The following is a 25,522-nucleotide window of genomic DNA, read 5'->3' on the forward strand; positions in this document are numbered from 1 at the left end:
TGGCTAAAGTAAATGGTGGTCCATTAGAGGACGAGACCGGGGAATTAGTAATGGGGAACATGGAGATGGCAGAAACTCTGAACAAATATTTAGTATCAGACTTTACGGGAGAGGACACTAAAAATATCCCAACCGTGGATAGTCATGGGGCTATAGCGGGGGAGGAACTTAACACAATCACAATCACTAAGGAGATGCTACTCAGTAAGATAATGGGACTAAAGGTGGATATAGCCCCTGGACCTGATGACTTGCATCCTAGGCTCTTAAGAGAAGTAGCGACAGGGATAGTAGATTCATTGGTTTTAATTTCCCAAAATTCCCTGGATTCTGGGGAGGTCCCGGCAGATTGGAAAACTGCAAATGTCACGCCACTATTTAAAAAAAGGAGGCAGACAAAAAGCAGGATACTATAGACCAGTTAGCCTAACATCTATCGTTGGGAAAATATTGGAGTCCATTATTAAAGAAGCAATAGCAGGACATTTGGAAAAGTATAATTCAGTCAGGCAGAGTCTGCATGGATTTATGAAGGGGAAGTCATGTTTGACAAGTTTGCTGGAATTCTTTGAGGATGTAACGAACAGGGTAGATAAAGGGGAACCAGTGAATGTGGTGTATTTGGACTTCCAGAAGGCATTTGACAAGGTGCCACATAAAAGGTTACTGCACAAGATAAAAATTCACAGGGTTGGGGGTAATATGTTTGCATGGATAGAGGATTGGCTAACTGCCAACCCGAGAATGAACCATTTATCCCGACTCTCTGTTTTCTGTTAATCAGTAGCTAGTGGGGTGTCGCAGGGATCTGTGCTGGAACCCCAACTATTTACAATCTATATTAACAACTTGGATGAAGGGACCGAGTGTAACGTAGTCAAGTTAGCTGATGACACAAATTGGGAGGAAAAGCAATGTGTGAGGAGGACACAAAAAACCTGCAAAATGACATAGACAGGCTAAGTGAGTGGGCAAAAATTTGGCAGATGGAGTGTAATGTTGGAAAGTGTGAGGTTATGCAGCTTGGCAGAAAAAAAAATCGAAGAGCAAGTTATTATTTAAATGGAGAAAAATTGCAAAATGCTGCAGTACAGCTGGACTTGGGGGTCCTGGTGCATGAAACACAAAAGGTTAGTATGCAGGTACAACAAGTGATCAGGAAGGCCAATGGAATCTTGGCCTTTATTGCAAAGGGGATGGAGTATAAAAGCAGGAAAGTCTTGCTACAGTTATACAGGGTATTGGTGACGCCACACCTGGAATACTGCGTGCAGTTTTGGTTTCCATATTTAGGAAAGGATATACTTGCTTTGGAGGTCGTTCAGAGAAGGTTCACTAGGTTGATTCCGCAGATGAGGGGGTTGACTTATGAGGGAAGGTTGAGTAGGTTGGGCCTATCCTCATTGGAATTCAGAAGAATGAGAGGTGATCTTATCGAAATGTAAAAGATTATGAGGAAGCTTGACAAGGTGGATGCAGAGGAGATGTTTTCCCTAGGGGAGACTAGAACTCGGGGGTATAATCTTAGAATAAGGGGCCGCCCATTTCAAAGAGATGAGGAGAAATTTCTTCTCTGAGGGTTGTAAATCTTTGGAATTCGCTGCCTCAGAGAGCTGTGGAAGCTGGGTCATTGAATAAATTTAAGACAGAGATAGACAGTTTCTTAACTGATAAAGGAATAAGGGATTATGGGGAGCGGGCAGGGAAGTGGACCTTAGTCCATGATCAGATCAGCCATGATCGTATTAAATGGCACAGCAGGCTCAAGGGGCTCTATGGCCTACTCCTGCTCCTATTTCTTATATTCTTATAGAGAGGGGATTGATGGGGAGTATGCCATGTCCTGATCGAATCTACAGGGATAGGCACTCATACCTATGCCTGAGTGATGCAGACTGCATTCGCAGGCTGTGATTTACAAAGGAGGTCATCACAGAGATCTGTAAGCTAATCAGGGCAGATATACAGCCAAGAAGTAGCAGGAGGACTGCCCTACCTATGGAAGTGAAGGTCACTGCAGCACTTGCCTTCTATGCTTCTGGTTCACTTCAAGCATCAACTGGGGATATATGCTGCATCTTGCAGCACACCACACATTGCTGCATTCGACAGGTGACTGCTGCACTGTATGCCAAAAGGGCCCAGTTCATCAATTTCCCTATGACCATGCAGGCAACGCGAAATGGCTCTGGGGTTCTCCAGAATTTCTAGCTTCCCCAAGTTATAGGGTGCGATCGACTTTACACACATCGCCTTCAGAGCACCTTTGGATGACTCCGAGGTTTATCGCAACAGGAAAGGGTTCCACTCCCTAAACACGCAGCTCGTTTGCGACAATACGCATCGGATCATGGCAGTGGATGTCAACTATCCAGGAAGCATCCATGATGCTTTCATCCTCGTGAGGGCATTATATTTGCGATGTTTCAGGAGCTGCCAGAAGGGCACAGTTGGTTGCTCGCGGACAAAGGCTACGGGCTCATCACCTGGCTATACCCCCCTACGCAATCCACACACAGAGCCAGAGCGTCGGTACAACATGTCACACACATGGAGCATCATAGAGCAGACAATTGGTATACTGATCAGTGTTTCCAATGCCTGGACCACTGTGGAGGCATCCTGCAATATGCCCCTCACCACGTCATTTCACTGTCGTGTGCTGTATGCTGCACAACTTGGCCATCATGAGGGAACAGGTACTGGATATTGAAGATTCTCCTGAGGGGAGAAGGGGGTGGGGTAGGAGGAGGAGGCTGACAAAGAGGAGGAGGAGGAGGAGGAGGAGGAAGACGGACCCATGCCACCACCTGAACCCGCAGGACGACGGCGGAAGAGGCGGCCTCGTGCACCTATAGCCATAGCTAGAGACTTGGGTCAGCGGCTAATCCATGATCGCTTTGCTGCCTGAAGGCTAAACAGCCCAACAGTGTTGACTCTTTGCACCTGTCGATGTGTAAAAATAATGTACATGGGTCCGTCCTCCTCCTCCTCCTCCTCCTTCACCTCGTTGTCAGCCTCCTCCTCCTACCCCACCCCCTTCTCCCCTCAGAAGAATCTTCAATATCCAGTACCTGTTCCCTCATGATGGCCAAGTTGTGCAGCATGCAGCACACGACAGTGAAATGATGTAATGTTGTGTTGGTTTATGTTGCTTTAATTCAAAAAAAATGTAGAGGATTCTGGTTAAATTTTAAAATAATTAGTTGTGTTAAACATTTGTATAGTTGTACTTAACTTTAATTTAAAAAAATTGTATCAAACTTTAAACTTTTCAAAGAAGAAAACAAGTAGCAGCAACAAACAAACTAACTCTAGGTGCAGCCATCTCTCCTCCCCCTTATTCAAAGACCTTATCGCTGTGCGCCCCCTTGCCCCTGTTGTTCCCTCTACCCTTACCCGTGCCCGTTGTCACAGACTTCTGCTTGTTCCCCCCCGACCGCAAGGTTTTTTCTGTTTTCTGTGCGAAGGCGCATTTGTTGTTGGTGGGGTTGGACGGGGACAGACCTAGTAGATGGCATTGTGGAAGGCTTGGGTTCTTCTTCGGACTCTTCTTCAACCTGTGGAACAACCAGCGGCACACTACCTGAGGTTGGTCTGGGGATTGGAATGTGAGTGGCAGCAGTTGAGGCTGCCAATTGCTGTGGGGCAATGACAGCCTGGGCGTGTCCACTTATTGCAGCAGCTATCTCCAATGTTCCCTCCCTAATCTCCGACATTCCTTCCCTAATCTCCAACATCCCCTCCCTCATCTGTCCCCATGGTGCACCAGCTGCCTCCCACATTCCCTCCCTAATCTGTCCCGACATTGCTCCCATTCCTCCAGTGTTGCTACTTCTACTGACAGTCCCGCTAATTCTTCCTTCACCCCACCCATAGTGTTCAGGAGCGATCTCGTTAGCCCAATGCTCTCCCCATTCATTCCCATGAGCTATCCCATATCCCCTGCATCTTGCATTTCAGGTTGAGCTCTCCTTCCCACCCTCCTCGGCTGTCTCCCAGGTGTGGCTTGCTGCAACCCACTGGGACCTGCAGCCTCAGATTGTACACCATGAAATGTTGCGTCAGTTGTATCGCTCAGGAAAGGGCTTGGCGCAAGTGGGGGGGGGTGGGGTTCACCGGCTCCAATTCCAATGTAACTGTTATGTATGCAGCACTTTGTACCCAGCATTGTACTGCCACCAGAGGGTGCATCTGTTGGAGTCCCAAGGGATCCCAGCATCCCTTGGGAGTACTGCATATAAGCAGGCCTCCTATGCTGTGCCAGCATCCTGGAGTCAGAATAAAGAATAAAGAGACTAAGGTCACACTTACTCAAGTCTACAATACTCAGTCACATTGCTTTATTTGAGACATAACTGGCGACGAGTAATAGATAACGAACCATCATGCGAAAATGCAGAGAACTATTGGTATGCTGGAGAATTTCTCAGAAGTTGACGATTGGGAAGCCTTCGTGGAGGGACTCAACAAATACTTCATGGCCAGCGAGCTGCAATGGAAGGGAATGAGAATGCTGCCAAACGAAGGGTGATCCTCCTCACCATTTGCTATGTTACTCACTAACCTATGGCCTCATGAAGAATCATCTTGCTCCGGGGAAACCAACAACCAAATCATATGAAGAACTTTGTACGCTGGTCTGGGAGCACCTAAATCCGAAGGAGAGCGTTCTGATGGCAAGGTATCGATTTTATACATGTCAACGGTCTGAAGGACAGGAAGTGGCGAGCTGCATCGCCGAACTAAGGCGCCTTGCAGGACATTGCGAATTCGGTGGATTCCTGGAGCAAATACCAAGAGGCTTTTTTGTGCTTGGCATTGGTCATGAGGTTATCCTTCGCAAACTATTGACTGTTGAAACATGGAACCTGAGCAAAGCCATAATGATAGCCCAGGCATTAATGTCCACCAGCAATAACACCAAACAAATTTTGCAGCCTGAAGATGCATCGGCAAGTACTGTACACAAAGTAATGTTGCTTTCAGGCAGGAATGCATATGGCAGAATGTACACGCCTGCAGCTGCACGACCTCAGATGACTGAGTCCGCCTTCAAGTGTGAATGCGAGGCAATTAACACCTTGTTGGCACTGCGGAGGCACGTGCAAAGGCTGTGAACAATGGGACACCTCCAGCAAATGTACAGACGAGCTGCAAACCCTCCAAACCACCACGTTGCAGAGGAAGACCGATCCATGGCGGATCAAACTGAGCTAGAGTCTCGAACCGAGGAGGCAGAAGTGTATGGGGTACACACCTTCACCACGAAATGTCCATCAATCATGTTAAAAGTTGAACCAAATGGAATTCCAGTATCCATGGAATTGGACATGGGTGCGAGTCAGTCTATCATGAGCAAAAAGGCCTTTGAGAGGCTGTGGTGCAACAAGGCACAAAGGCCCAAGCTGAGCCCTATTCATACCAATCTGAGAACTTGCACTAAAGAGCTGGTCCCTGTAATTGGCAGTGCAGCAGTAAAAGTCTCCTATGATGGAGCGGTGCACGATCTACCACTATGGATTGTACCAGGAAATGGCCCCACACTGTTCAGCAGAAGCTGGCTGGGAAAAATCCGCTGGAACTGGGACGACATCCGAGCGCTTTCGTCCGTCAACGACGCCTCATGTGCTCAGGTTTTGAGCAAGTTCCCGTCGTTGTTTGAGCGAGGCATCGGAAATTTCTTTGGGGCGAAGTTGCAGATCCACTTGGTTCCGTGTACACGACCCATCCACCACAAGGCACGTGCGGTGCCATACGTGATGCGAGAGAAAGTGGAGATCGAGCTAGACAGGCTGCAATGAGAGGGCATCATCACGCCGGTTGAGTTCAATGAGTGTCCCAGTCCAATTGTTCCGGTTCTCAAGGGCGATGGCACGATATGATTTGTGGGGACTATAAAGTAACGATTAACCGTTTTTCGCTGCAGGACCAGTATCTGCTACCCAAGGCAGACGACCTATTCGCGACACTGGCAGGAAGGAAGACGTTCACCAAGTTGGACCTGACCACAGCCTACATGACGCAGGAGCTGGTGGAATCTTCGTAAGGCCTCACCTGCATCAACACGCACAAAGGTCTGTTCATCTACAATAGATGCCCATTTGGGATTCAATTGGCCGCGGCCATTTTTCAAATGAACATGGAATGTCTGCTAAAGTCGGTTCCACGCACCGTGGTTTTCCAGGACGACATATTGATCACAGGTTGGGACACCATCGAACACTTGCAGAACCTGGAAGAGGTTTTAAGTCGGCTAGATTGTGTGGGACTCGGGTTGAAATGCTTGAAGTGTATTTTCCTGGCACCAGAGGTCGAATTCTTAGGGAGAAGATTCGCGGCAGCTGGCATCAGACCCACGACGCCAAGACAGAGGCCATCAAGCATGCACCGAGACCATAGAGCGTGATGGAGCTGTGGTCATTCCTGGGACTCCTCCAATTGTTTTGTTAATTTCCTACCTGGGTTAAGCACTTTGCTTGAACCTCAACATGTGTTGCTACGCAAGGGAAATGACTGGGTATGGGTGAAATCACAAGAGACTGCTTTTGGGAAAGCCAGAAATCTGTTATGTTCCAACAAACTGCTTGTTCTGTATGACCCATGTGAACGTTTAGTGCTAGCTTGCGATGCGTCTTCGTACGGGGTCGGGTGTGTGTTACAACATGCAAATGAATCGGGAACATTGCAACTGGTCTCCTATGCGCCCAGGAGTTTGTCCAAGGCCAGCATAATTGAAAAAAAAGCTCTGGCACGCGTTTACGGGGTGAAAAAAATGCACCAGTATCTGTTTGGGCTGAAGTTCAAATTAGAAGCTGAACATAAGCCGCTCATATCGCTATTCTGAGAGAGCAATGGTATTAATACCAATGCCTTTGCTCGCATCCAAAGATGGGCCCTCACGCTGTCTGCATATAACTATGTAATTCGCCACAGGCCAGGCACAGAAAACTGCGCTGATGCTCTCGGTCGGATACCATTGCCCACCAGGCAGGAACCTTTACTGATACCTTGTAAAAAAACTGCGTCCTCCATGGGAGCTGGTCCAGCATCCTAGTGGAGATGCATGAAGAGATCAAGCCGTTCCAGCGGCGCAAAGACGAAATGTCCATACAGGCGCTCTGTCTTTTGTGGGGTAATCGTGTGGTTTTGCCTAAGAAAGGCAGGGAAACGTTCATACATGACTTACACAGTACTCACCCAGGCATAGTAATGATGAAAGCTATAGCCAGATCCTATGTTTGGTGGCCCGGCATCGACTCCGATTTGGAGTCTTGCATGCGCCAATGCAACACTTGCTCTCAACTGAGCAATGCACCCAGGGAGGCACCAGTAAGTTTGTGGTCATGGCCCTCCAAACCGTGGTCCAGGATCCACGTTGACTTTGCTGGCCTGTTTCTAGGCAAAATGTTTTAGGTTGTTGTAGATGCTTATTCAAAATGGATTGAGTGTGTAATAATGTCTGTAACCACGTCCACTGCCATCATCGAAAGCCTACGAGCCATGTTTGCCACGCACAGCCTGCCTGATGTCCTTGTCAGCGACAATGGGCCATGCTTCACCAGCGCTGAATTCAAGGAATTCATGACCTGCAATGGGATCAAGCATGTCACATCTGTCCTGTTCAAGCCTGCATCTAACGGCCAGACAGAATGGGCAGTTGAAACCATCAAGCAAAGCTTGAAATGCGTGTCGGAAGGCTCCCTGCAGACCTGCCTGTCCCAATTCCTGCTCAGCTATCGCACAAGACCCCACTCGCTCAATGGGGTTCCCCCTGCCGAACTGCTCATGAAACGGGCACTCAAAATAAGGCAGCATTTGAAATAAAGTAAATGAGTTGACGGCACAAATCATTACAAATGGGTATGATTTGGTGGCCATTACAGAAACGTGGTTGCAGGGGGGCCAAGACTGGGAATTAAACATACAGGGGTATCTGACAATTCGGAAGGATAGACAAGAAGGGAAAGGAGGTGGGGTAGCTCTGTTAATAAAGGATGATATCAGGGCAGTTGTGAGAGACGATATTGGCTCTAATGAACAAAATGTTGAATCATTGTGGGTGGAGATTAGAGATAGTAAGGGGAAAAAGTCACTGGTGGGCGTAGTTTATAGGCCCCCAAATAATAACTTTACGGTGGGGCAGGCAATAATCAAGGGAATAATGGAGGCATGGGGGATTTTAACCTACATATCTATTGATCAAATCGCACGGGGTAGCCTGGAGGAGGAATTCATAGAACGCATACGGGATTGTTTCTTCGAACTGTATGTTACAGAACCTACAAGGGAGCAAGCTATCTTAGATCTGGTCCTGTGTAATGAGACAGGAATAATAAACGATCTCCTAGTAAAAGATCCTCTCGGAATGAGTGATCACAGTATGGTTGAATTTGTAATACAGATTGAGGGTGAGGAAGTAGTGTCTCAAACGAGCGTACTATGCTTAAATAAAGGGGACTACAGTGGAATGAGTGCAGAGTTGGCTAAAGTAGACTGGAAACACAGACTAAACGGTGGCACAATTGAGGAACAGTGGAGGACTTTTAAGGAGCTCTTTCATAGTGCTCAACAAAAATATATTCCAGTGAAAAAGAAGGTTGGTAAGAGAAGGGATAACCAGCCGTGGATAACCAAGGAAATTAAGGAGAGTATCAAATTAAAAACCAATGCGTATAAGGTGGCCAAGGTTAGTGGGAAACTAGAAGATTGGGAAAATTTTAAACGACAGCAAAGAATGACTAAGAAAGCAATAAAGAAAGGAAAGATAGATTACGAAAGTAAACTTGCGCAAAACATAAAAACGGATCGTAAAAGTTTTTACAGATATATAAAACGGAAAAGAGTGACTAAAGTAAATGTTGGTCCCTTAGAAGATGAGAAGGGGGATTTAATAATGGGAAATGTGGAAATGGCTGAGACCTTAAACAATTATTTTGCTTCGGTCTTCACAGTGGAAGACACAGAAACCATGCCAGAAATTGCTGGTCACAGGAATGTGGGAAGGGAGGACCTTGAGACAATCACTATCACGAGGGGGGTAGTGCTGGACATGCTAATGGGACTCAAGGTAGACAAATCCCCTGGTCCTGATGAAATGCATCCCAGGGTATTAAAAGAGATGGCGGAAGTTATAGCAGATGCATTCGTTATAATCTACCAAAATTCTCTGGACTCTGGGGAGGTACCAGCAGATTGGAAAGCAGCTAATGTAATGCCTCTGTTTAAAAAAGGGGGCAGACAAAAGGCAGGTAACTATAGGCTGGTTAGTTTAACATCTGTTGTGGGGAAAATGCTTGAAGCTATCATTAAGGAAGAAATAGCGGGACATCTAGATAGGAATAGTGCAATCAAGCAGACGCAGCATGGATTCATGAAGGGGAAATCATGTTTAACTAATTTACTGGAATTCTTTGAGGATATAATGAGCATGGTGGATAGAGGTGTACTGATGTATGTGGTGTATTTAGATTTTCAAAAGGCATTCAATAAGGTGCCACACAAAAGGTTACTGCAGAAGATAAAGGTACGCGGAGTCAGTGGAAATGTATTAGCATGGATAGAGAATTGGCTGGCTGACAGAAAGCAGAGAGTCGGGATAAATTGGTCCTTTTCGGGTTGGAAATCGGTGGTTATTGGTGTGCCACAGGGATCGGTGCTGGTACCACAACTGTTTACAATATACATAGATGACCTGGAAGAGGGGACAGAGTGTAGTGCAACAAAATTTGCAGATGACACAAAGATTAGTGGGAAAGCGGGTTGTGTAGAGGACACAGAGAGGCTGCAAAGAGATTTAGATAGGTTAAGCGAATGGGCTAAGGTTTGGCAGATGGTATACAATGTCGGAAAGTGTGAGGTCATCCACCTTGGGAAAAAAACAGTAAAAGGGAATATTATTTGAATGGGGAGAAATTACAACGTGCTGCAGTGCAGAGGGACCTGGGGGTCCTTGTGCATGAAACTCTTTTGAGTTTATCTGTGAAAACATAAAAACATTAAACGGTGCCACCCGACCTGGGTGACACTCCAGACATTTACAAGGCCCATTTTTTTTTTCCCCCTTTTTTGTGTTTTTTTTTTTTTTTTGTGTTTTTTTCTTTTTTTTTTGTTTTTTTTTGGGCAATAAAATCACAATTTTTCCCCAGTGCCCCCTATAAAAGGGAAGGGGACACTAAAAGCACCGGCAATTAAAACAAATTAACTTTAAAACGTAAAATCAAATTAAAATTTGGTTGCCGGGCGTGATGATGTCCTTGTGCATGAATCCCAAAAAAAAGTTAGTTTGCAGGTGCAACAGGTAATCAGGAAGGCGAATGGAATGTTGGCCTTCATTGCGAGAGGGATGGAGTACAAAAGCAGGGAGGTCCTTCTGCAACTGTATAGGGTATTCGTGAGACCGCACCTGGAGTACTGCGTGCAGTTTTGGTCACCTTAATTAAGGAAGGATATACTAGCTTTGGAGGGGGTACAGAGACGATTCACTGAGATGAGGGGGTTACATTATGATGATAGATTGAGTAGACTGGGTCTTTACTCGTTGGAGTTCAGAAGGATGAGGGGTGATCTTATAGAAACATTTAAAATATTGAAAGGGATAGACAAGATAGAGGCAGAGAGGTTGTTTCCACTGGTCGGGGAGACTAGAACTAGGGGACACAGCCTCAAAATACGGGGGAGCCAATTTAAAACCGAGTTGAGAAGGAATTTCTTCTCCCAGAGGGTTGTGAATCTGTGGAATTCTCTGCCCAAGGAAGCAGTTGAGGCTAGCTCATTGAATGTATTCAAGTCACAGATAGATAGATTTTTAACCAATAAGGGAATTAAGGGTTATGGGGAGCGGGCGGGTAAGTGGAGCTGAGTCCACGGCCAGATCAGCCATGATCTTGTTGAATGGCGGAGCAGGCTCGAGGGGCTAGATGGCCTACTCCTGTTCCTAATTCTTATGTTCTTATGAAACGCACTCAAACTAAGGCTCTCTCTAGTCCACCCTGATCTCCATGATCATGTCGAGGGCAGGCAGTATCAACAAAGCAAGTACCATGATCGTGCAAATTTGTTACGCGATATTGAAGTCAATGACCCTGTATTTGTACTCAACTATGGACATGGTCCCAAATGGCTTGCTGGCACTGTCGTAGCCAAAGAAGGGAGTAGAGTGTTTGAGGTCAAACTTGCAAATGGACAAACTTGCAGAAAGCATTTGGACTAAACCAAACTGCGATTCACAGACAGCCACGAGCAACCTGCAGAGGACACCACCAAATCCGACCCTCCGATACACACACAAGTGGCAACCGACATTGCGGTTGACCACGAAGCTGAACTCATCATCCCCAGCAGCCCAGCAAGGCCAGCTTTACAGCATTCCAGCGAAGGCCCAACCAACTCACCTGCACCTATGTTTGTACCGAGACGGTCAACTAGGGAACGGAAAGCCCCAGATCGTCTCACCCTGTAAATAAGTAAGTGTACTATTGACTTTGAGGTGGGGAGGGGAGTGATGTTATGTATGCAACACCTTGTAACCAGCATTCTACTGCCACCAGAGGGTGCATCTGTTGGAGTCCAAAGGGATCCCAGCATCCCTTGGGAGCACTGCATATAAGCAGGCCTCCCATGATGTGCCAGCACTCTGGAGTCATAATAAAGAGACTAAGGTCACACTTACTCAAGTCTGCACTACTCAGTCACATTGCTTTATTTGAGACATAACAGTAACCATCTCAGTATTGGGGTCTTCATGCTGCCCTTCATTCTCCAGCTCATTCTCGCCCTGACCTTGATGAAGAATATCTGGACTTGCGCCTTCCTGATCATGCTCTGCTTCTACTTCTGCTTCAGCTTCTGTCTTTTCCTGATGCACAATATCTGCAAAACATAACAGAGCAGATGTTTCGTGAGCAGCAGGGGAGGGGGCAGGATGACATGAGTATGTGGGTCACACAGCACGGGCTTTTTTCAAAGATCACGATGAAAGCACATTGGATAAACCGAAGCGTAGCTGACCGAAAACTTCTCATAAACCGAAGCGTAGCTAGCCCACGCAGTACTTAACATTTAGCCAACCCAGACTCTGCAAGTTGCATGGCTTACCCTCTCTCGGTAACCGGGGCCCAGCATCCAGATTGGTGGTTAATCTTCTCTTGCGAGATTTAATCATATCAGCGATCCTCTGTTCCTCGGCTGTTAGTTGCAGCTTACTTGGCGCACCTACTCGTTTTTGACCTTTCTCGGTTGATCTGTGACAACTTTCTCTGCAAAGATGAAAGTAGAACTTTTTAAGAGAGGGTCCTTCTACTGTGGTACCCCCCACACACACACAAACACATATATTAGTCACATTTACAAATGTAATTGCAGTGCATAAATAGAAATATTACTTACAGTAACTGCTTGGCCAAGGTCCTGACACTTCTTTTTGACCTGCATGCCACTTCTCGGGGTCATGGCCATTGCATTTAACTCTTTTGCAACTTGTTCCCAAAGTTTTGCTAGTAGAGAGGGCTTCAGTTTCTTTTGTCCCATTCTTCCTTTGTTCTCAAGCACATCCCATCTCCTCTCAATTATGTCTACTAGGGGCTGAATTTCTTCTGCTAAAAATCTCTTGGTTCTTCCCCTTCTCCTTCCCCCTCCCCTTCCCTTGGATCCATCTTTTCCAGCTAAAATTTAAATGTCCAGATCCAGCTCCGATCCGACTGGGTTCTCACAAGCTATTGATCCAGACCAGGAAGTTTACTGTATATGTGCGTGCACACCGTCATGTGGAAAAAATGATTTCTTTTTCCGGTGCATGCTCAGAGTTTTTGGCACACACTTGAAGCTCCACCTCCAGACTTAACTTCGGGTAATGCAGCACCAAAATGAAATTTTACTTTGGCGAAAGTTGGAACTTTTTTTCCAGTGCATTGGGCACTAAAAAAATCGTCCATTAATCCTCCTGAGTGGCAAAAATTGGTAAAGAGGAAAATTGAGCCCTAAGTCTGTCTCTGTATCTCTGTTTTCCATTCTTCTCGCATTGGGCTCAATTTTCCCCGAGCCTGTTTTCTGGTGTACTTGCCCAAGTTGCGCCACTTAATTACGTGAATAGAGGCGCCAGGAAAAAATCTTCATAGTTTCCCCGATGTTGGCCTCTAATCTGCAGCCGTGCAGCGTGGCCAGTAACCTCGGTGGGGGGGGGGGGCGGTGGACCCTGCGGTCTGCGTTGGAAAACCGAGCTGGGCCTTCTGCACATGCGCGGGGGCAAAAAGTGAAGTTTTTGACGTCGCTGAAATGGCCGTGCATGCGCAGTAGAGCTCCAAGTCTGGGAGACTTCCTTCAGCTTCATATAGTGAGTAACCAGTGCAATAGAAATATAGAAACATAGAAAATAGGTGCAGGAGTAGGCCATTTGGCCCTTCGAGCCTGCACCACCATTCAATAAGATCATTCCCTCTCTACCCCTTTCCTGCTTTCTCGCCATACCCCTTGATAGAAACATAAAAGTTATCATCCAACGTGAGGCTCGAATCTGGGAGCCTGAGATTAAGAGTCTCATGCTCTTCCGACTGAGCTAGCCGGGCTTCAAGAAGCTGTAGATTATAACACACAATCTCTCCGCCCCCCCCACTCCCCCACCTGCCGAGCCTCTCCGGTGCCTTCCCGCCGCTCTGTGGCTCCCAATGCCGGCCAGTTCGCTGTCTCTTACCTCCGCTCACGCCCCTCCCCTCCGCCCCAAGCCTCTCCGGTGCCTTCCCGTCGCTCTGTGGCCCCCAATGCCGGCTAGTTCGCACCCTCCCCACCGCCCCCCTCCCCAAGCTTCCCGGTCTGCTCCCCCGCCCCTAGACCTGGCCGAAGGGCTTGCCGGTGCGTTCTCGTGCCCCTAACCCAGGCTGAGTGGCCTCCCGGTCTGCTCCCCCGCCCCTAGCCCAGGCCGAGTGGTCTTCTCCCTCCCGGTCCCCACACCTAACTACACCTGAAAGGCTTCCCTCCAACCCTCTCTCTCCCTCCCCCACCTCTCTCTTCCTCCCCCACCTCTCTCTTCCTCCCCCACCTCTCTCTCCCCCTCTCTATTACCTTTCCTGCTGCTGCTGTCCGGGCATCTGTTGCCGGTTTTTTCGAGTGGCCACATATGCTGGCCGAAGTTGAAATGGAGTAACTATTAGCTGTCCAAAGTTGACTAACTGGCCAGAATTGGCATAGGTGTTGGTGATGCCCCCTTTTGAGGAAAAGGGGGGTGGAGGGGGAGAAGGGGGGGTGGAGGGGGAGAAGGGGGTGGTGAAGGGGGGGGTGGGGGGGTGGAGGGGGAGAAGGGGGGTGGGGGGGTTGGAGGGGGAGAAGGGGGGTGGGGGGGTTGGAGGGGGAGAAGGGGGGTGGGGGGGTTGGAGGGGGAGAAGGGGGGTGGAGGGGAGAAGGGGGGTGGGGGGGTGGAGGGGGAGAAGGGGGGTTGGGGGGGTGGAGGGGGAGAAGAGGGGTGGGGGGGTGGAGGGGGAGAAGGGGGGTGGGGGGGTTGGAGGGGGAGAAGGGGGGTGGGGGGGTTGGAGGGGGAGAAGGGGGGTTGGAGGGGGAGAAGGGTGGGGGGGGTGGAGGGGGAGAAGAGGGGTGGGGGGGTGGAGTGGGAGATGGGTGGGGGGGGTGGAGGGGGAGGGAGGGAGGGAGAGTGGGGGAAGGGGGAGAGAGGAGGGAGGGAGGTGGGGGAGGGAGAGAAGGATGCTGAAAGGCCGGGCCCAAGACTTCGGGCTGGATTTACAGGTAGGTGGCGTCGGATTTCGGGGGGGGCGGGGTCGGGGTCGCGGAGGTCCGGTGGCTGGGGGGGAGAGAGTCGCGGAGGTCGGGGGGGGGGGGGAGCGCAGAGAATGGGTCGGGGCGGGGGGGAGCGGAGGTCGGGGCGCAAGGGGGCGGGGGGAAGCAGAGGTTGAGTTGCCAAGGGGGGGAGGTGGAGAGCGGTGGTCGGGTCGGGTGGGAGGAGCCTTATCCACGCAGCCCCAGTGAGGCCATTCGGCCAGGGCTAGGGGCTGCGTGCTTCGGGCCCCTCCCACAGTTTTGGGCGCCTGAAGCTACTGCACATGCGCACCCACTGTAGCGCACATGTGCAGAGGTCCCGGCACTGTTTTCAGCGCAGGGACCTGGCTCCGCCCCCCACAGCTCGTGCTGCGCCGCACCCAGCTCCAAAGGACCTGCAGGGAGCTGGAGAATAGGTGAGGTTTTTTAGGCGCACTTTGTGGTGCGAAAAACAGGCGTCCAGGGTGCGGCCCGAAACTTGGGCCCAATGTCTTTGAGCAGTATGCATACAGAGAAATAAACAATGTTACTCCGTGTTCCTCTGGGCAGCTATGTAAACTTTGTCGATACTTTTGATCCTGACTCTCTACAAATGTCAAGGAAAGCTCGATCTTTATAGGTCTTCTCTCACGGAGATTGCCTGAGCTCCATTGTCTTACTGTCTTGGCTATCTCGTTTCACAATGTGGCTACAAAAATAAGTCAGCAGGCACAAATCACATATCCTGCACTTTCAGCAGAAGCCAAACAGCACAGTCAGCGAAATTGTACCCTGACACATTACATGCAAAAGCATTCTGGGAATGAAAAACTTTAACCATTTTGCCATTTCTAGCACCAATACAAATCCACAAGCCATTTATAACAACAACAACTTGCATTTATATGCCGCCTTTAACTTAGTAATACATCCCAAGGCGTTTCACAAGAGAATCATCAAACAAAATTTGACACCAAGCCACATAAGGAGATATTAGGGCAGAGAGAGGTAGGTTTTAAGGAGCCTCTTAAAGAAGGAAAGTGAGGCGGAGAGGTTTATTGAGGGAAATCCAGAGCTTAGGGCAGCTGAAGGCACGTCCACCAATGGTGAAGCAATTAAAATCGGGGATGTGCAAGAGCCCAGAATTAGAGGAGTGCAGATATCTGGGAGGGTGGTAGAGCTGGAAGAGATTAGAGATAAGGAGGGACGAGGCCATGGAAGGATTTGAAAATGAGCTTGAGAATTTTAAAATTGAGGTGCTGCTGAACTGGGAGCCAATATCATCATCATAGCCAGTACCTCGAATGAGGATGACTTGCTTCCACATGAGTTCAAAGATGGGAGCCAATATATGTCAGCGAGTACAGGGATGATAGGTGAATGAGACTTGGTGTGAGTTAAGATACTGTCAACAGACGTTTGGATGACCTTAGGTTTATGGAGAGTGGAAGATGGGAAGCTGGCCAGGAGTGCATTGGAATAGTCAAGTCTAGAGATGACAACGGCATGAATGAGGGTTTCGACAGCGGATAGAAACATAGAAAATAGGTGCAGGAGTAGGCCATTCGGCCCTTTGAGCCTGCACCACCATTCAATAAGATCATGGCTGATCATTCACCTCAGTACCCCTTTCCTGTTTTCTCTCTATACCCCTTGATCCCTTTAGCCGTAAGGGCCATATCTAACTCCCTCTTGAATATATCCAACGAACTGGCATCAATAATTCTCTGCAGTAGGGAATTCCACAGGTTAACAACTCTCTGAGTGAACAAGTTTCTCCTCATCTCAGTCCTAAATGGCTTACCCCTTACCCTTAGACTGTGTCTCCTGGTTCTGGACTTTCCCAACATCGGGCACATTCTTCCTGCATCTAACCTGTCCAGTCCCGTCAGAATGTTATATGTTTCTATGAGATCCCCTCTCATCCTTCTAAACTCCAGTGAATAAAGGCCCAGTCGATCCAGTCTCTCCTCATATGTCAGTCCAGCCATCCCGGGAATCAGTCTGGTGAATCTTCGCTGCACTCCCTCAATAGCAAGAACATCCTTCCTCAGATTAGGAGACCAAAACTGTACACAATATTCAAGGTGTGGCCTCACCAAGGCCCTGTACAACTGTAGTAAGACCTCCTATACTCAAATCCCCTAGCTATGAAGGCCAGCATGCCATTTGCTTTCTTAACCGCCTGCTTTCAGTGACTGATGTGCCATGACACCCAGGTCTCGTTGCACCTTCCCTTTTCCTAATCTGCTGCCATTCAGACAATATTCTGCCTTTGTGTTTTTGCCCCCAAAGTGGATAACCTCATATTTATCCACATTATACTGCATCTGCCATGCATTTGCCCACTCACCTAACCTGTCCAATCTCCCTCCTCACAGCTCACACGTCATCCAGTTTAGTGTCATCTGCAAACTTGGAGATATTACACTCAATTCCTTCATCCAAATCATTAATGTATATTGTAAATAGCTGGGGTCCCAGCACTGAGCCCTGCAGCACCACACTAGTTACTGCCTGCCATTCTGAAAAGGAGCCGTTTATCCAGATTCTCTGCTTTCTGTCTGCCAACCAGTTCACTATCCACGTCAGTACATTACCCCCAATACCATGTGCTTTAATTTTGCACACCAATCTCTTGTGTGGGACCTTGTAAATAGCCTTTTGAAAGTCCAAATTACACCACATCCACTGGTTTTCCCTTGTCCACTCTACTAGTTACATCCTCAAAAATGCCAGAAGATTTGTCAAGCATGATTTCCCTTTCATAAATTCATGTTGACATGGACCGATCCTGTCACTGCTTTCCAAATGTGCTGCTATTTCATCTTTAATAATTGATTCCAACATTTTCCCCGCTACTGATGTCAGGCTAACCAGTCTCTAATTGCCTGTTTTCTCTCTCCCTCCTTTTTAAAAAAGTGATGTTACATTAGCTACCCTCCAGTCCATAGCAACTGATCCAGAGTCAATAGCTTGTTGGAAAATGATCACCAATGCATCCACTATTTCTAGGGCCATTTCCTTAAGTACTCTGGGATGCAGACTGTCAGGCCCCGGAGATTTATTGGCCTTCAATCTCATCAATTTCCCCAACACAATTTCCCGACTAATAAGGATTTCCTTCGGTTCTTCCTTCTCACTAGACCCTCGGTCCCCCAGAGACTTGGGGCTAGAAATTCGGTGATTTTGCGACCTGGTTTTTGGAGCTATTTCACCCTTTTTAGCAAAAACCCGGTCAGCGGGAAATTTGGTGATGTTTTGCGGTGATGCTTTCCACGTACCGCTGGGCAGAGGAGCGCCACTGTGCAAGACCCGAAATAGCGTTTCGCCAAATATTTGGCTCTCTACGCACCTGTATTCTGCGTTCAGAATACCGACAGGGTAAAACCTGTCGTAGCAGCCCTGCCAGCAGCGGTAAGTTTGAAGACCTGCAAAAAGGTAAGTTAAAGTTTTTATTTTAAAATTATTTTTCAGTGATTCGATAGATAAGTGTCTTGTAAACCTTTTGTGAATTTTTTTTTTGTTTTTTCCAGTTTATTTTTTGGTATTTTTTCGCCCTCCCAAGGCCCAACTCTCAGCGGTATCGGCCTTGGACTAAAGTTGGTGAGGATTGCGGTTTGCGCCATCAATCCTTGTGCAATGCCGATTTTTACCGCTGCGTAAATTGAAGGTTGAATTTCCGGCCTGATAGCGAAGCGAAAACAGTAATTTTGGCGAAAAAATACTGCTTTCGTGAAAACCGAATTTCTAGCACTAGGGCTTTAATTTTGTAAAAAAAAACATGGGATTAAAGGGACAGTGGCAGTGTGGCTATGAAATTGGCAAAGGAACAGAAATAGAGAGCAGTGCTGAGCGGTTGTTTTTCAGACTGGAGGGAAGTATAAAAAATTGTTCCCCAGGGGTTGGTATTGGGACCTCTGCTCTTTTTGCTATATATTAATGAACTGGACTTAAGTATACAGGGCTTAATTTCAACATTTCCCGATGTTAGAAAACTCGGAAATGTGGTAAACAATGAGGAAGATAGTAACAGACTTCAGGAGGACATAGACAGACTGGTGAAATGGGAAGGTACATGACAAATGAAATTTAACAGAGTTGTGAAGTGATGCATTTTGGTAGGAAACATAGAAACATAGAAAATAGGTGCAGGAGTAGGCCATTCGGCCCTTCGAGCCTGCATCACCACTCAATATGATCATGGCTGATCATGCAACTTCAGTACCCCATACCTGCTTTCACTCCATACCCCTTGATCCCTTTAGCCGTAAGGGCCACATCTAACTCCCTTTTGAATATATCTAACGAACTGGCCTCAACAACTTTTTGTGCTCGAGAATTCCACAGGTTCACAATTCTCTGAGTGAAGAAGTTTCTCCTCATCTCGGTCCTAAATGGCTTACCACTTATCCTTAGATTGTGACCACTGGTTCTGGACATCCCCAAAATCAGGAACATTCTTCCTTCATCTAACCTGTCCAATCCCAGCAGAATTTTATATGTTTCTATGAGATTGCCTCTCATTCTTCTAAATTCCAGTGAAAATAAGCATAGTCGATCCAGTCTTTCTTGATTTGTCAGTCCTACCATCCCGGGAATCAGTCTGGTGAACCTTCGTTGTACTCCCTCAATAGCAAGAATTTCGTTTCTCAGGTTAGAAGACCAAAACTGTACACAATATTCAAGGTGTGGCCTCACCAAGGCCCTGTACAACTGTAGTAAGACCTCCCTGCTCCTATACTCAAATCCTCTCGCTATGAAGGCCAGCATGCCATTTGCCGCCTTCACCGCCTGCTGTACCTGCATGCCAACTTTCAATGACTGATGTACCATGACATCCAGGTCTCGTTGCACCTCCCCTTTTCCCAATCTGTCACCATTCAGATAATATTCTGTCTTCCTGTTTTTGCCACCAAAGTGGATAACCTCACATTTAACTACATTATACTGCATCTGCCATGCATTTGCCCACTCACTTAACCTGTCCAAGTCACCGTGCAGCCTCTTAGCATCCTCCTCACAGCTCACACTGCCACCCAGCTTAGTGTCATCTGTAAACTTGGAGATATTACACTCCATTCCTTCGTCCAAATCATTAATGTATATTGTAAATAGCTGGGGTCCCAGCACTGAACCCTGCGGTCATCCTAAGCAATCCCTTGGGATCGAGGAAGACTTGCTTCCACTCTTAGTATGGGTTGTTAGGTGGCTGTAGACTCCAATACGAAAACCACAGTTTCTGTCACAGGTGGGACAGATAATCGTTGAGGGAAAGGGTGGGCAGGGAGCCTGGTTTGCCGCACGCTCCTTCCGCTGCCTGCGCTTGATTTCTGCATGCTGCCGGCAACGATACTCTGCGGTACCCCACTAGTCACTGCCTGCCATTCTGAAAAAGACCCGTTTATTCCTACTCTTTGCTTCCTGTCTGCCAACCAGTTCTCTGTCCACGTCAGTACATTACCCCCAATAATATGTGCTTTAATTTTGCACACTAATCTCTTGTGTGGGACCTTGTCAAAAGCTTTTTGAAAGTCCAAATACACCACATCCATTGGTTCTCCCTTGTCCACTCTACTAGTTACATCCTCAAAAAATTCTAGAAGATTTGTCAAGCATGATTTCCCTAATATAAATCCGTGCTGACTTGGACCGATCTTGTCCCTGCTTTCCAAATGCGCTGCTATTACATCTTTATTAATTGATTCCAACATTTTCCCCATGACTGATGTCAGGCTATGCTGACTTGGACCGATCTTGTCCCTGCTTTCCAAATGCGCTGCTATTACATCTTTATTAATTGATTCCAACATTTTCCTCACGACTGATGTCAGGCTAACCGGTCTATAATTCCGTGTTTTCTCTCCCTCCTTTTTTAAAAAGCGGGGTTACATTAGCTACACTCCAATCCATAGGAACAGATCCAGAGTCTATAGAATGTTGGGAAATGACCACCAATACATCCACTATTTCTAGGACCACTTCCTTAAGTACTCTGGGATGCAGACTATTAGGCCCTAGGGATTTATCGGCCTTCAATCCCATCAATTTCCCGAACACATTTCTTGACTAATAAGGATTTCCTTCAGTTCTTCCTTCTCGCTAGACCCTCAGTCCCCTCTTATTTTCGGAAGGCTATTTGTGTCTTCCTTAGTGAAGACCGAACCAAAGTATTTGTTCAATTGGTCTGCCATTCCTTTGTTCCCCATTATAAATTCACCTGATTCTGATTGCAAGGGACCTACATTTGTCTTCACTAATCTTTTTCTCTTCACATATTCATAGAAGCTTTTGCTGTCAGTTTTTATGTTCCCTGCAAGTTTACTCTCATACTCAAGAATGGGGAGAAGCCTTTTAAACGAAATGATACAATTTTAAAGGGGGTGCAGAAACAGAGACCTATGAGTGTATGTGCACAAATCTTTGAAGGTGGCATATGGAATCCTTAATTATTAATAGGACATAGAGTACAAAAAGATGTTCTGCTAAACCTTTATAGAACACTGGTTAGACCTCACTTTTGGAAGGCTATCAAGGACTTGGAGAGGGTGTAGAAGAAATTAAGTTATGTGGAGAGACTGGAGAAGTGGGGTTGTTCTACATTCGCAATTCACACATCATCTTGATTTGGACATGTATTACAGTTTCTTCATTGTTGCTAGATCAGTGTCCTGAAGTTCTCAACTAACACCATAGTTACTATCATCACAAGGACCATAGGAGTTCAAGAATGCGGCTCACTATCTCCTTCACAAGGCATCTTGGAATGGGCAATAAATGCTGGCCATGCATCCCGTGACTAAATTAAAAAAAAAAAGTACTGCAAATACCAGAAATCTGAAACTAAAGCAGAAAATGCTAGAAATACACTGCAGGCCTGTCAGTATCTGAAAAGAAATGAAGGGTTTGCACCCAAAACATTAGCCTGTCTTTTTCCATTATCAGATGGTGTGCTGTGTAACTTTCAGCATTTTCTATTTCTTTTTGTGTGCATCCATGTTGATCATGGATTTTTCAAAAGTTGCTTCTGCTAAGAGTGAAACATATTTTATGGTGATGTTACATTGTTAGTAATAAGGGCCACAGGATTATACAGTTGATACTTTTTTTTAGCTGTCTCCCTTTCCCCTTCACTGGTTGAGCATCGACCTCTTGGGAACGAAGAGTCTGGAACTAGCTTAACACTTCCAATATCTCCTTCCATATAGCAAAGCAAATTGACATTGCCCTTTTAAGATTTCTAAATCTCTGGCTTTAAATTGACAGCAAGATCAATTTTTTTTAAAGCAGTTTGGAACAAGTTTATTATACACACACACATGCCACATAGCCTATCGAACACAACAGCAGTCTATTAGTATCCTACGGACTCTACTTAATTACAACAGGTAAGGTAATGAGTTACAGATTTACACAGACATATACTCCCCGCTGAATCAAGAAAAAGCACACGGTGAACCGCCACCTTGAAGCGCTGCAGTTTCTGTGGTGAAGGTACTCCCACAGTGCTGTTGGGGAGGAAGTTCCACGATTTTGACCCAGCGACGATGAAGGAACGGCAATATACTTCCAAGTCAGGATGGTGTGGTGACTTGCAGCGGAATGTGGAGGTGGTGGTGTCCCCATGCGCCTGCTGCCCTTGTCCTTCTAGGTGGTAGAGGTCGTGGGTTTGGAATGTGCTGCTGAAGAAGCCTTGGCGAGTTGCTGCATTGCATTTTGTAGATAGTACATACTGCAGCCATGGTGCGCCGGTGGTGGAGGGAGTGAATTTTTAAGGGGGTGGATGGGGTGCCAATCAAGCGGACTGCTTTGTGCTGGATGATGTTGAGCTTCTTGAGTGTTGTTGGAGCTGCACTCATCCAGGTAAGTGGAGAGTATTCCATCACACTCCTGACTTGTGCTTTGTAGATGATGGAAAGGCTTTGAGGAGTCAGGAGGTGAGACACTCTGCAGAATACCCAGCCTCTGACCTGCTCTTGTTGCCACAGTATTTATGTGGCTGGTCCAGTTAATTTTCTGGTAAATGGTGACCCCCCAGGATGTTGATTCTGTGGGATTCGGTGATGGTAATGCCACTGAATATCAAGGGGCGGTGGTTAGACTCTCGCTTGTTGGAGATAGTCATTGCCTGGCACTTGTGTAGCGCGAATGTTACTTGCCACTTAGCTCAAGCCTGAATGTCATCCAGGTCTTGCTGCATACGGGCATGGACTCTTTCATTATGAAGTGTTGTGAATGACACTGAACACTGTGCAGTCATCAGCGAACATCACCACTTCTGACCTTATGATGGCGAGAAGGTCATTGATGAAGCAACTGAAGATGGTTGGGCCGAGGACACTGCCCTGAGGAACTGCTGCAACGATATCCTGGGGCTGTGATGATTGACCTCCAACCATCACAACCATTTTTCTTTGTGCTAGGTATGACTCCAACCAGTGGAAAGTTTTCCCCCTGATTCCCATTGACTTCAGTTTTACGAGGGCTCCTTGATGCCACACTCAGTCAAATGCTGCCTTGATTCAAAGGCAGTCACTCTCACCTCACCTCACCTCTGGAATTCAGCTCTTTTGTCCAAGGCTGTAATGAGGTCTGGAGCCGAATAGTCCTGGCGGAACCGAAACTGGGCATCGGTGAGCAAGTTATTGGGAGTAGAGAGTAAACTTTGAGAGTAGACTGATGGAGTGATAATTGACCGGATTGGATTTTTTCTGCTTTTGTGGACATTATATATACCTGGGCAGTTTTCCATATTGCTGGATAGATGCCAGTGTTGTAGCTGTACTGAAACAGCTTGGCTAGAGGTGCAGTTTGTTCTGGTGCACAAATCTTCAGCACAACAGCCAGGATGTCTTCCGGCTGTTGGCTGCACGAGTCCCTTGTGTTGAGAACTGGTACCACTAGCACTGGTCTTGCATCGTATAAAAGCAGCTTTAATTCAACTTCCTTATTCCAACAACACGTTAATTTCCTTAGTCTGCAATTGGGATAAAGAAACTGATAGTTGATTTAGTAGTGTAAATGCTGAGAGCTGAATCTCAGATGCTTGTCTTCCTGAATCCAAGTTTAAAAAGTGGCTTTTGCTAATGGTGTTAATTTTAATCTTTCAATAATCGGATCATCATCAAATATATAAATGATAGATTTGCTTATAGTTAGTGCTTGGTAATGTCTCAAAGTGCTTCACAGACAAGCTATCATTTTTGAAATCATTGAACCATGAATGCCCACTACCATTTACCCACTTCCTTGGAGGAAGTTGCAAATAATTTAGTAAGAGCAATATATTTAGTGCTCGCAGCTTAGTGTAATTAAAGTGAATTGTCGATTGCAGCCCTGAAAGCTCAGTAGTTACACAATACCCATAGGGCTGAAAGAATTAGCAAAACACACTTTATCTTTTTGATATCCCAAGCACAATAAGCAATAACTGTAACAATATGTATTTATCTTTTTGCAGTGATGAAGACAATGAAGTTGGATTCTGTCAGCCATACAGGGGGGTTGCATGTGCTGGATTCATTGGAAACCAGAGCATTTATGTGGAATCCCTCCAGATGCAGGGAGAAATTGAAAACCGAATTACTGGTAGGCATTATATACTCCTGCAGCAGAGCAATAACCATTTGTGCTTCTCCCTACTGAAGAGGAATTTTCTATAAGGTTGCAGGTCAATCCGTTCATTACTCTCATTTAATTACATCTAGACATATTGAGCCAAAAATCGGGGTCTCTACGCATGCACCCGTAGAGGCCACACAAGTGCTGGTTCCCGGTGGCCACACAAGCGCTGAAATCTGGCACTTGCGAACTGTCAAAATTTCTTTTGACAGTTCCAACGCATCCCCAGGGGAAGAGCCTTCACGGATGGAGATTTGGACTATTTACCCAACTCTTGCCCAGCGAATCTCCTTCAAATTCTTACGCCTGCTTTTACTAGTGTAAGAGTTTTAAAAGATAGAAAAATAAAATGTTATCAATTTTTATATTTAAAAACTCAGTCCATTAAGGTAAGTTTATTTTTTACCCCTATTAAAACATGTTGGGCCAAAAATTGCAGCCTCGCCAGGTGCATACGAAGTGCACACGGACCCGGCGAGGCCTCGGAAAAGCTGGTTCTTGGCGCGCAATGCGCAGGTGCCGAGAATCGCTTTTCCAATCTGTCAAAATTTCTTTAGACAGATTCTACGCATCACTGCAGGAAGAACATCCGCAGGCAGAGATTGGGCTATTTGCCCAGGGAATGTCCTTCCTTACCCCTGGAGAAAGCAGGCATATAGCCGACTTTTACCAGCGTAACATTTTTAAAACATAGAAAAATTCAATTTAACTATTCATTTTTATATTAAAACCCTGTCAATTAAGATAAATTTATTTTTAACCCCATTTAAAAAAAAATTCCAAAAAATAAATTTTTTTCTAAAACGTTTAATTTCAATTAATTTTAAATATGTGAGATGTTTTTTTATTTATCAGTAATGGGAGCTCGTACAAACAGAGCTCCCATTATTATCAGTGAGAATACTCTTCTCTTAGGCAGTCTGTCGGAGTCGAGGATGACTTGCTTCCACACTAAAAATGAGTTCTCAGGTGACTGATGAGTCCAATGCAGGACCTACAGTCTCTGTTACAGGTGGGACAGACGGTGGTTGAAGGGACGGGTGGTTGGGGTGCTTGGGTTGTCGTGTGCTCCTTCCGCTGTTTGTGTTTGGCTTCCGCTTGCTCCCGGGGAAGAGACTTGTGTTCGGTGTCCTCCCGGATGCTTCTCCTCTCTTTTGGGCAG

The 25,522-nt window shown here is 46.6% G+C and overlaps 1 protein-coding gene across 2 annotated transcripts in view; it reads left to right on the plus strand.

Annotated features, from left to right (window-relative positions):
- The window catches only part of LOC139228082 (tyrosine-protein kinase transmembrane receptor ROR2-like), a 304,606-nt gene that overhangs the window by 34,352 nt on the left and 244,732 nt on the right, over nt 1-25,522 (plus strand). For both annotated transcript variants that reach the window (XM_070859350.1, XM_070859290.1), the window contains one exon: nt 24,200-24,327. In XM_070859350.1, the coding sequence (XP_070715451.1) occupies nt 24,200-24,327 (128 nt within the window). The remainder of the gene's footprint in view (nt 1-24,199; nt 24,328-25,522) is intronic.

Source organism: Pristiophorus japonicus, chromosome 1, assembly GCF_044704955.1.
Source record: "Pristiophorus japonicus isolate sPriJap1 chromosome 1, sPriJap1.hap1, whole genome shotgun sequence".
Classification (NCBI taxonomy): Eukaryota; Metazoa; Chordata; class Chondrichthyes; family Pristiophoridae; genus Pristiophorus; species Pristiophorus japonicus.